Source organism: Erpetoichthys calabaricus, chromosome 6, assembly GCF_900747795.2.
Source record: "Erpetoichthys calabaricus chromosome 6, fErpCal1.3, whole genome shotgun sequence".
In the NCBI taxonomy this organism is placed as follows: domain Eukaryota; kingdom Metazoa; phylum Chordata; class Cladistia; order Polypteriformes; family Polypteridae; genus Erpetoichthys; species Erpetoichthys calabaricus.
The window spans coordinates 67,789,554-67,802,316 of record NC_041399.2 but is presented as its reverse complement, the minus strand read 5'-3'; the positions used below and the strand labels follow the sequence as shown (position 1 = coordinate 67,802,316).

Below are 12,763 nucleotides of genomic sequence, written 5' to 3'. Positions count from 1 at the left end.
AAGGTGTGAGTCCTCAATAATGCCTCACAAAGGCTTTACTGGCCAGGCCAGGCCAGCCTCTTTTGCCTGCCTGGAAAAGGCCTTTTCTCAATGGACTTAATTCCCACTCATCTAGTCCACCTCTGGTTTTACCGGCCTATAAGCTATGTTACATCCAGATATCTTAAATAACAACAACAACAACATTTATTTATATAGCACATTTTCATACAAAAAGTAGCTCAAAGTGCTTTACATAATGAAGAAAAGAAAAATAAAAGACAAAATAAGAAATTAAAAAAATCTGCAGGGGTTCCAGGCCACGAGACCTTGAATATATATACACTGCTTGGCCAAAAAAAAAGTCGCCACCTGGATTTAACTAAGAAAATAGGTACGAGCCTCCTATTGGATAATTACTGCATGGGCGATTATCTTTCAGCTGGCAACAAGTTATTTAACCCCAACTGGTGCAATGAGTTGCTTCTCATTTCTTAAACAACCATGTCGAAAGACACATCTCGTGGTTGTGGAAAAGATGTTAGTCTGTTTGAGAAGGGTCAAATCATTGGCATGCATCAAGCAGAGAAAACATCTAAGGAGATTGTAGAAACTACTAAAATTGGGTTAAGAACTGTCCAACACATTATTAAAAACTGGAAGGATAGTGGGGACCCATCGTCTTCGAGGAAGAAATGTGGCTGGAAAAAAATCCTGAATGATCGTGATCGGCGATCACTTAAATGTTTGGTGAAATGAAATCGAAGAAAAACAACAGTAGAACTCAGGTCTATGTTTAATAGTGAAAGTAAGAGCATTTCCACACGCACAATGCGAAGGGAACTCAAGGGATTGGAACTGAACAGCTGTGTAGCCATAAGAAAACCACTAATCAGTGAGGCAAACTGGAAAAAAAGGCTTCAATTTGCTAGGGAGCATAAAGATTGGACTCTGGAGCAATGGAAGAAGGTCATGTGGTCTGATGAGTCCAGATTTACCCTGTTCCAGAGTGATGGGCGCATCAGGGTAAGAAGAGAGGCAGATGAAGCGATGCACCCATCATGCAAGATCTTGGTGAAAAATTAATGCAACACTGGATGGAACTAAATCTTGTGACATTGCAGAAGCTTATCGAAACAATGCCACAGCGAATGCATACCATAATCAAAGCTAAAGGCGGTCCAACGAAATATTAGAGTGTGTGACCTTTTTTTTTGGTGGTGACTTTTTTTTTGGCCAGGCAGTGTATATACTACATATATATATATATATGTATATTATATATATATATATATATATATATGTATGTCTTGAATATCTTAAAAGCTCACCAGAGGAAGGTAATTGTAAACCTCAGCTGGTGCAAGAATGGGGTAACAAAAGAATCTTTATAAAAAGATTTGTATGAAAAATGCAACAAAAGTTCCAAAGAGCAAACAAGCAGTTGCCTAAAAGGCAATCCACAGTCCCAAAAAACACAATGCAGTAATAAGAGTCCCAAGATAGCCTGCCTGTCTGCACAGCCTTTATAAGTAAAGGGGAATTTCCTAAACAGAGACAGACCGGTGGCTCCACCTCCTGGGGTTCCACCCACAAAGACCTCATATTTAAAGAGTTAGTTCATAAACATAACAGAAAATACATTATAATCAAACACGTAACAAGTCAGAAACAATAATAAAATACATAAACATTTTAGTAGGGAAATGCATTGTCCACTCTATTTTTGTATTTATTATTCCACAAGTAGAAATATAATAGGTAAACACACTTAAAATTCTAGATAAGTTTCACATGCTTATCAGATATGTTTTGAGTTAAACTTAGTGTTTATACTTTTTTTCTAAACTCAGTACGTATTGGAACAATGCTGAACCATTATGAAGAACATTTAATCACTTGATACATCAGTTCAAATATTTAAACATATGTGATGATACTAGTAATTTGTCTTCTATTAATTATTTTCTTTTCTTTCTAGTAGCTTTATATTTTTTACCCCAAATTTCCCCCTACCAGTTTTGCATGGTGTACATCAGTTTCATTATATTTGGTTGTCAAGCATAAAAAAATGCCCTGAAAGGTGATGGTTAGATAGCCATTTGCTTCTGTGGTGGTAAAACATACAAAATTTTTCCATCACCTTTCAGGTTTATTTCTTATAATGACAGTAATGACATCTATGTGATAGCACCACTGGAGGCAATTTATGCATTCAGAGAGCATAAGACTGTGCACCAGAGAACTGTAGCGAGTAGCTGAAACTAATTATAAATGGGATACATCAGTATTAACAGGATTTTCATGCTAATTAATAAGTATTTGTTTTATTTAATACTAATAGCCAGCTTTTGTAAGTGCTAATGAAGATTTAATCCTGTGATCACATATAATTCTCTTTGTTAATACTGAAGGCTAACAGATTTTATTATTATTATTATTATTATTAGCAGAGAATTTAGAACCTGACAAAAGGACAGCAGAGATTTCTGAAGATGCTGAAGAGGACATTGCTGATGGATTTCATCTTCTCAGACCAATACAGACTTTATTTTTATCTGATGAGTTAGAAGGTAATGGAATTTATCAAAATGTTACATTACAAATTCTGTAGATGTACAGAAGTTCACTATTATATATACTATTAAAACAGAAAAATTGTCTGCAGTATGCATAATGGTAGAAGCCACAGTTTCCCAGTGCTGCTTTCAAAAGGTACACAAAACTAATACAATTTTGGTAGTTTACATACTAGGTGCAAGCTCAAATAATGTACTTTACTAAAAAGTAATGAAATTAATAAAAGCTTTGAATGTAAACAGTGCTGATTTTAAATGGCTATTCAGTTTTCCTTCTTTGTTATTGTTCTCACCTTCCCTTCTTCCTGAATATTAATCTAAAATAGCATACAGTTATGTAAATGAAAATTGTATTTGCTGTTTAAAGACACCATAAGGTAAGTAAGTAACTTTGAAAGAGTCATTACGTTGTTCAGTTACTTCCGTTGCGTTCAGCTACTGCAAAGGTAACAATGTGCCAGTCACAAAAAACAATAAAGCATTCAGCTACACATACTCAGAATATAATGATTTATTTTGGTATTGTGTGTATTTAATTGTGCAATCTGAAAGATTCTATTAACTAAAACAGTAAATTATATTAATGCCAGTTAATTCACTGCATGGCAAATGTAAAACCCCAAACTAATACGAATTACAACAGTTTTTTTGCCCATTTTTTTTTCCGACATAATGACTGTAAACTGCAAAAATTCTGTTTTGCTGTAAACCTAAAAGCAGATTTGTTTATTTTATAAGGGGACAATACTTCCTTACAAATAAGCTTGCTTACTTTGTATCTGCCATAATTGCAAGCTTACAAGCCCACACATAACAAAATAGGAGACGTAGGGGCAAACCATTGAAACATCAGGGAAACATATAACTTAGCGTTTAATGCTGGTTAACTTTTTGAAACAAACAGGAAGACAGCATGTCATCGGAGCATGTTTGTATGCTTGAGCAATGAAAACAAAGACACATTTCTTATCACTCTGGATGAGAGGTTCACAGGCTGAACGAAATGGTGATTTCCAGCAAGACAGCGTTCAGATGCTTAACCATTGTGATAGGCAGACAGACAGCAGATGGGTGTGTTTTTATCATCTTATTCAAATATTGTATACAACTATGAGACCAATATATACTAAAATCCTTTAGTCATCCCCCTCTTTGTTTCTGTCTTGTTTTGTAGTTGCCTCTAAAAGTTCTTGTCTTACAGCTTTAAATTATTCTTATATAGTGTCTGAATTAAGTAATCTGCTTTTCCTAGTATAAAGTAAAATACTTCTATATGTTATAAATGCAATTACAGTGGCATACAGAGATGTTCACAAGACTGAGTCCAAAACAGAACTGAATATTTGGAGGTAGGATGGTGGTTTTAAGGGCTGGTGTGGGAAATGATGTCATCTATGCCAGAGCCGGAAGTGGCATCATCAGAGGTCCTGGAGCCGGAAGTGACGTCATCAGAGGTGCTGGGACCCGGCGAGATTTCTCGGGAATGGTCTATAAGGAACTTAGAGAGACAGTCAACACACTCTGCCACTACCTGGTCTGATGTAGTATTACATTTAGTGAAGCCCTTTAGCTGTCTCCTAATCGCATGTGTTTGACAGTGTATATTTTTAAATATAGCAAAAAATTACATATGTCTGCATAACCATTTAAATCATAAATCACAGTGATGGTATTAAATGTCATTTATTAATATTATATTCTTCTAAAATACTGATATTTTTTTCTTTGTTCAAAACAAGCAATTATTATTTTTATTGCAAAACCTCTTTATTTATTGCTTGTTTGGCCATGGGTATGTTATTGTCTGTCGCTATGCCAGTCTTATAGACAAGTCACATTACATGACTTTTCAAGCGATTTTCATTTGTAGCCTTCATTTACGTAACCTTAGGAAGTCTGAAGCAGAAAGTGGCGTGCTACGATGAAGCCAGTCACATAATGTGACACACCTAGTGACTCATTCCAACTAATCCGTGACTCATTCTGACCAAATCAAGCATGTTTGATTTTGTCTTTTGTCATAAAGTGTGTGTATGAGACCTGAAAACTAATGAATGCACATCTGGATGTATAATGCAAATAATGCAGCATTGAGGAATAAAGAACATGTGTTTTGGACCTCACAAACAGAAGAGAAGTGTTTCTGTTTAATATCTCAAGTTTTACATTCCATGACTCAATGGAAAAAATAAGAAAAAAGGCAGAGATTGCGGCTGAACTCACTGTTCCGGTTAACCCTTCATATAGCGCTGGCTCCAGGCAGCTCACTATTGGCTGTCAGAAAAAGGGATAAGCAGGGCTGTGCTGGAAAGTCAGCATACAGTCGCTAACTTGTACATGTACATTGATTTTTAGTCATATAAATTGACATGGTCCAGTGACAAGTGTGACATATCCTACAACTAGAAGTCACGTAATGTGGAATGGCTGTACAGCGAGTATGAAAGATGGTGACACATGTTTCCTTGCATCCTATCTTTGAATCAAAGAAATGTAAAAACGTTGCAAATCATGTTTGTGTTTGGGAATCATTATTGCTAATTAGTGTGATATTAATTCTCCAAGTGAAATTTTGACTTTGCCCTTTGTTCTTGATATAAGATTACACTGTTTTCCATAGTTTTATTGAAATTGGCCCATTAAACAACTTTGATTTGCACTTTCTCTTTCATACATTATTTCCACAACATTATTCTTTTCACAGCCATAATGGACATTCTGATGAATTTACAACAGTGACATACTAATTATTGATTGTATCTGGCTCATACTACTTTTGTGTATTGTTATGAATATTAAACATAATAGATATGTGTATGATCAAAAGATCTTTACATTTTCTGCCTGTATAGCCTCTTTCACAGAATTTACCATAACGTGTGTATGTAATTACACAAAGAAAGCGCTGGCATCATGAAAAGTGCTACACTATATGGACAAGCGTATTGGGACACACCTCTTTATTATTAAATTCAGGAGTTTCACTTAGATCCATTGCCACAGGTGTATAAAGTCAAGCACCTAGACATGTAGTATTCATTTACAAACATTTGTGAAACAAAATGGGTCGTTCTGAAGAGCTCAGAGACTTCAAGTGTGGTACTGTGATAGGATGCCACCTTTGCAATAAAACAGTTTGTGAAATTTCATCCCTGCTGGATATTCCGTGGTAAACTGTAAGTGGTATTTTTGGAAACTGGAAGCATTTAGGAACAACAGCAACTCAGCCACGAAGTGGAAGACCACGTAAAGTCACAGAGCAGGGTCAACAACTGCCAAGGTGCATGGTGCATAAAAGACGCCAACACTCAGCTGATTCCACAGCTGAAGAGTTTCAGACTTCCACTGGTATTAACTGTGCAGCAGGAGCTTCATTGAATGGGTTTCCATGGCCAAGTAGCTGCATGTAAGCCTCACATTACTAAGACCAATGCCAAGCATCGGATGTAGTGGTGTAAAGCACACCGCCACTGGACTGTGTAGCATTGGAAAAGTGTTCTATGGAGTGGTGAATCACACTTCTTTGTTTGGCAGTCAGATTGATGGGTCAGGATTTTGCAGATGCCGGGAGAACGTTACTTGCCTGACTGCATTGTGCCAACTGTGAAGTTTGGTGGAGGAGGGATAATGGTGTGTGGCTGTTTTTCAGGGTTTGGGCTAGGCCCCTTACTTCCAGTGAAGGGCAATCTTAATGCTTCAGCATACCAAGACATATTGGACAACGCTGTGCTTCCAGCTTTTTGGAAACAGTTTGGGAAAGGCCTTTTTCTATTCCAGCATGATTGTGTCCCAGTGCACAAAGCAAGGTCCATAAAGACATGGTTGGATGAGTTCAGTGTTGAAGAACTTGGCTGGCCCACACAGAACACTGACCTCAACCCCATCAAACATCTTTGGGATGAACTGGAACAGAGATTGTAAGCCATGCCTTCTTGTCCAACATCAGTGCCTGACTTCATAAATCCTTCACACAAAGAATAGGTATGAATTCCCACAGAAATTCTCCGAAATCTTGGAAAACCTTCCAAGAAGAGTGGAAGCTGTTATAGCTGCAAAGGAGAGACTTCATATTAAACTCCAACTCAATACTGTATTAAAGTCTATGTACTGTATTTGAATGCAATGTCATTAAAGTCCCTGTTGGTGTAATGGTCAGGCATCCCAATATTTTTGTGCCTATAGTGTAAATATACCACACTGACTTAGCTTTAGTTTTTTTTTTTTCATATTGTCATTACAATGGTGAATTTAGCATTATTTTTAGTAATTGTTTTCATTTTGCTTAAAGGTAATTTCATAAACATCTCCATTTATTTTGTGAGATCAATGTATGCCATACATTAGACACCTCTCTGTCTGTTGCTTTCTATGACCAGAACTTTGTGGCAGGGTCTTAGATATACAAAAGATTTTTATTTAACCTTCAACTCTGTCTTGCTTTATAGTTTTTCCCTGGATGTTTACATCTGAAATGTATTTGTGACATTTCTGATGCTCCAGAAATGTAACCTGCAAAGGAAACAGTGAAAGAGGAATTATTATATTATCAATAAACTATATTGAATCTGGTAATTAAAGACCAGTATCTATCTATCTATCTATCTATCTATCTATCTATCTATCTATCTATCTATCTATCTATCTATCTATCTATCTATCTATCTATAATTTATTTACTGTTTCATCTTCTGATTGCTTGTCTCCTTAAATGTAAATAAATTTAAATATCACAGAATGTGTTTTACTCAGATCTGGATGCATGATTCTTTGTAATATATTTCCTTTCAATCAGAGCATTTTATAAAAGAGGCTGCCTTCTGTTTGCTAGTCCCAAAGATGCCATCTGGCAGATTTTTAATAATATGTATATGAAAAATATTAATTATAAATGTACCTTCTTATGGTTATTTGTGCTGTGTAAAGTTACTGGACCAAAAAGGAAGCTCTACTTTTTTGTTGCAGTTATACACATTTCTGTTCACTGTATGTTTCACATAAAATGACATACAGTATGTGATTGCATAGTTTCATCACAGTTTTTAGAACTGAAGTTCAAATGAGCATTAGGATTCCTCTTTTGTGAAGTTATTTTTGTATTCTGTTTTTCTCTTATCATCATAAAGCAGATAGTACTGTAGGTATGATAGATACTGTAGTATGTCATTGGATAAACTGCTGCCATAGTTCTTACCTTAAAGCCTACGGTGCTCAGAGATACTGTAGATGCCTTTTACCCTAAATAGAAAAAAAAACTATATCCGATGTTTTGTTTTATCTGAATAACTTATGACTGCCACATGACTTTTCTGTATTTCATTTCATGCAAGGACAGGTGCATTTTTTATCTGTGACAAACTCTCTTTTTATTATTTTCACCTGCAGAATACTTGAAACACCTCTGTGGCCCCATTGCATACTTTAACATGTACTGCTTAGATAATAAATGAATGGTTGGATGGCCATCACTATTGCCTGAAGTTCTTCTCTGTGTTCAATAAAATACAAAATTAGTTGAATTATGGAACAGTGTGCAGCTGCCTATTAAAGAATGTAACAGTACAGTCATGTTTTGAAAAACACTGTGTCTAAAATGAAAAAATCTGACGATTATGAAATCCCAATATTCAAATAATTTAGTGTTAACTCTACAATAAGTAATAACAGATTTTATTTTTTATTATGTTGCTTATTTCTCACTGTAATTGTTTTTTGACCTTAGATGAGGAAGAGCTACTTATCAAACATGGGGAACCATTCACAGATAGGCGAAGTACTTTCCAGGCTCACCTTGCTCCAGTGGTGACAACGAAACAGGTTTGTTTGTTTGTGTATAATATTTACCAAAGGCTTGTCATCAACTAAATGTTACTTTTTTCTTTTTGTAAAATGTTTACAATTTAGGTGGTTGTCCAAAGCATCAAGTAGTCCATAGTGACTGAGGAACTAGTGATGAGACCAATTTACATAAATCATTATATTTAATATTTTTGTCAATGAATGAAAGGTAGAATCAGTGATAAAAGTGAAACAGCACATCAGTTCAATATCCATCACCAGGGATCTAGATTTCAACAGCATCTTTCACACCTTGTGTTACTTCAAATCCCAAATTACTTATTTGTTAGGAAAAATTGTATTTTCTAAGAATTGTTCCAATAATTTTCCTGAGAATTTTCACTTTTAGTCATAATTCAATAACTTTGTGCCAAGCTCCTTGTATTAAGTTCTCTGTAGTAAGTCTTTCAAACTGCACATGCTTTGATGGTATTTCTTTTAGGTAATTTGTGTAGTGTTACAAGTTTTGGTGTGTTACTAGTTTTGGCTTGCCTGGACATGAAATGAACTGTCCAAATTATACTATTCTCTTTCACCATATAGTACTTGGTACTTTCAATGTCTAGAGTTGATAATAAAACACCTTTTTGTAGTGGTATAGTTTAAATTATATTTACTTTTAATATCAAAAATCAAAGATAATGGAAGAAAAACATGTTATTCTGTGAATAAGTGATTTGTAGGTGTAACATGAGAATAAATATAGTAATTTTGTAATTTGGATGTTGAAAAAAGACACAAAAATGTTAATGTACTCAAATCCAATTTGACCATTAAATATGCCCTACCCAACCTACAGTCTCCACATGTCTGCTTCTTCAGCATGTCTTGCAAAGACTGTTTCTCTTCCAAACCAGTTTCTTAATTAGAATCCAGTTTTTCTCTGTTTTTATAACCTTGCTTGTTAAAATTCCCAAACCTTGACTGCATATTTTAGTTTTCCTAACCAGCTGCCAAATAACAACTGAGAAATAAATGATGAAGGAACCAACAGATTACCATCCATCTGGGTCCCATTTACACCTGTGCAGGTTCATCATGAATCATGTTAAAAATATATTCAGAAAGAAGTGGAAGAGAAAAAGATGATAGACTGAAGATTACTAATCTTTCCCAAGTCACACATTATTCGAATGATAGCCTCAGAGAGTAAATATCTACAAAGTGGTAATGACCTAGCATTGCAGAATGAAAGAAAGCACTAACAATCCATAAAATAAACAAACAAGTTCTGTTATTGCCAAGTATTGGCTTCTAATTAGGCAACTGCATTGAAACTAAAACATTATGGCCCTCCAAGACTGAAATTCAACACCCCTGCTTCTGTAGGGATTCCAAGACCAATGAACTGGCCAGCTTCCACTAGGCATTCTGTAGTATTTAAAGGTCACAAAGTTATGCATAAACTAGGGGGCTTTGCCCCCTGTTTGCTTTACTCGCCAACCACCCGGTATGCGCTATGCGCCAGCCACTTCACGTCTCTGCCGCTCGTATTTGTGGATTTCACTTTCACCAAACAACAAATCTTTTAATTCTCGCAGATACACCTTTTCATTGGGAAGAAACACTACTTTTCGCTGATGGCAACACGAATTAAACAATCTAGAAGTCTCTGACTTAATGTTTAAATCCAAACAATATATTCAATCTCTTTTCGCAGTTCCATTATTTCTCCGAGTAATAATTTCTGTTTGTTTGCACTAATGTGATCTTTACTAATTTTTTTGAGACTTTCGAATTTTGGTACTTTCATTATCTCTAACCTGCTCTGCATGTGTATCGCACCAACATTTTTGAACCTCTTTAGGACGTTCTACTTTGTCATCTACTCTTTGTCTTTTATTTATGACCCGGGGCATGGTTAAATCTCTTGGCACAAAGTCTCGTCTCGCGGGACTTGAAAGTATCTCTCTGAAAAAGTCACGTCTCGTCCCAGGCTAAGAAGTCTTTTCTCGTCCCAGGATTTTTATATAATAGAGAGATATGATGTCATGTCCTTAAAGATTTCAAGTACAGTATTATCGTCATTGCAGCATCCATCTTCTTTTTCAACAATACACTTTTGTGTTCAAATTTGTTTTTGAGCAGTATGATTTTCTATAAATTAGTAAACTGCATTTTTTATGAATTCTCCTTAATCCAGTTTAGGGTCACAAGCTAGAATAACCTATTCTGGCAACACTTGGTGTAAGTAGTAACTTCCATGGACAGAGTCCTTACAGTATTTAAAAAAAAAAAAACTAATGGTAAAATAATGAAACACAACTTTTTTTAAATACGCTCAAATCCAGTTCAGGGTCAGGGACATTAGGCGACTGTGCCACTATGGCAGGCGTACCAGTGCATTGCTAGCTCTGCTCCTTCACACCCAAACTCACACTGGGGCAATTTAGAATTTCAACTTAACACACACTCACATCTTTGGTGATATAGGAGGAAACCTACATACACAGAAAAACACTCACAAAGACATAAGAAGGACATGCAGATTTCATGCAGGTACTCGGTCCGTGATGGAGAACTGGTAACCACTATGAAATTCTATCTAAAAAGTGATTATTCAAGCTTAAAATGTTGTGAGGGATTACATTCTTGCTTGGCAGTCTCTTTCAGTTGATTATGACCTTAATACTCAATTGTAAAAAATAAACAATATCTTGTTTGATATAAAGCATAGTCTCAAATAGTCTTATTGTGTTTACTAACTAAACGTCTAATAGAGTCTGTAACTTTATTACATTTTACAAAAGTATTATCAGTAATTTATATGTCATTGCAGATTGTATGGAGATACTGTAAATACAAGAAGCATAATTCAGTAATTCATTCTGGATTCCTGACATTAATCGTTGAATACAAACTCATCCAAATATTCCCCTATTCTCTGAAGCCATTTATTTATTCATCAGTATGGCAGGAAGCCTGTCCCAGCAGTGTGCACAACTTGCAATCCACTACTGCACACATTCACTCACTGACTTTCTAACATAACTTTTCATAATAAATTTCATTTTATATCATCTAATTATTTATGTTTTCTCAAAATCACATTCTTCCCTTTTTCCAAAGTTGCCTATCAGTAATGGTAATGTTTTTGGTGGACACAGAGGCGCAGTGTTTAGGGCTGCTGTTTCATAGCATACAGTGTCCAGAGCGCAAGTCATGAGCTCAGCCACTGTCTGTGTAGAGTTTGCAGTTTGTACATTCTCCCTGTGGAATTTTTCTCTGGGTATTCCTGTTTTCCCTCCACATCCCCATAGGCTAACTGGTGGCTGCAAGCTGGCCCAGTCTGAATGTGGTGTGGGTGTGTAATTGGGCCATGCTTTGCATTGTCCAGCATTGTGCCCCATGTTACATCCAGCCCATACAGTCCAGATGTGGGCATGTGTGTCTGTACGTGTGACAATTTTTGTATTTTCAGAATTTTTTTTTTCTTTCTAGAAAAGTTCTAGTACCAACATATGTCCAGGTAATTACAGTATGTACTTCTCACCTCTCAACCTACCTTCACACTGTCACTGCCAAATTATTAAACTGACGTCACTTGATTTTCCAGGAGTTGTAGCATCAGTATAGATGTAGGTTCATATGTTAAGCAGTAAATGCTATATTATTATGACATTAATTCTGTATTAAAACCTGAAAATTGACTACAGTGGCAAGCTTATGGCTTTTATAAAGGATGCAAATACAATTGACATCAGTAATTAAGATTATGTTTGTTTCAAAAAGACTTAACTGTAAAACATACATTAAGGATTATATTACTAAAAACTGCAGTATTTAGAATCAATTTAAACAACAAAGAAAGGTAAAATGCAAATTAATAATGAATGAATATGATTATTATATTTCTTCTAGTGAAAACGTAACTGTGTCTATGCACACTGTGACTGACTAGTTTTCTCTCTAGGGCTGATTCCTTCCTTGCCTGCATTTACCATGAGCTTTATTAGACAAAATGCTCAGAAAATGAAAAATACATACCAGAACACATGTAACCTAAAATTTCACTCATACCAAAAAATATATTAAAAAACAGTAATTTAAGTTTCTCTTGTTAGGAGAGAAATTGCACAAGTGACAGTGAATTAAGTATATGTTTGAGTCCCCTTTACTTACAGATTTCTGCACAAATTGTCATATTTATTTCAGTAAAAACAACTTACATATTGTGATTTACAAACAAAATGTTATCTTGTCAAGTCTACATAAAAAGAAACAGAGGTTTGTTTTTTTCCAAAAGTGCTCCTTAGCACATTGTACTATTATTGTCATACCTCACCCTCAAGAACTGCAATTGTCACTGTCATTTTTTCTCATCAGCAAATGACAAGCTAAACTGATTGTATTCTTTAAGGAGACTTTTG

At 35.4% G+C, this 12,763-nt stretch overlaps 1 protein-coding gene across 3 annotated transcripts in view; it reads left to right on the top strand.

Annotated features, from left to right (window-relative positions):
- The window catches only part of impact (impact RWD domain protein), a 404,211-nt gene that overhangs the window by 185,759 nt on the left and 205,689 nt on the right, over positions 1–12,763 (top strand). For 2 of the 3 annotated variants that reach the window (XM_051928924.1, XM_028803654.2), the window contains 2 exons: positions 2,430–2,552; positions 8,278–8,372. In XM_051928924.1, the coding sequence (XP_051784884.1) occupies positions 2,430–2,552; positions 8,278–8,372 (218 nt within the window). The remainder of the gene's footprint in view (positions 1–2,429; positions 2,553–8,277; positions 8,373–12,763) is intronic. The other variant, XM_051928923.1, reaches the window with a different exon arrangement.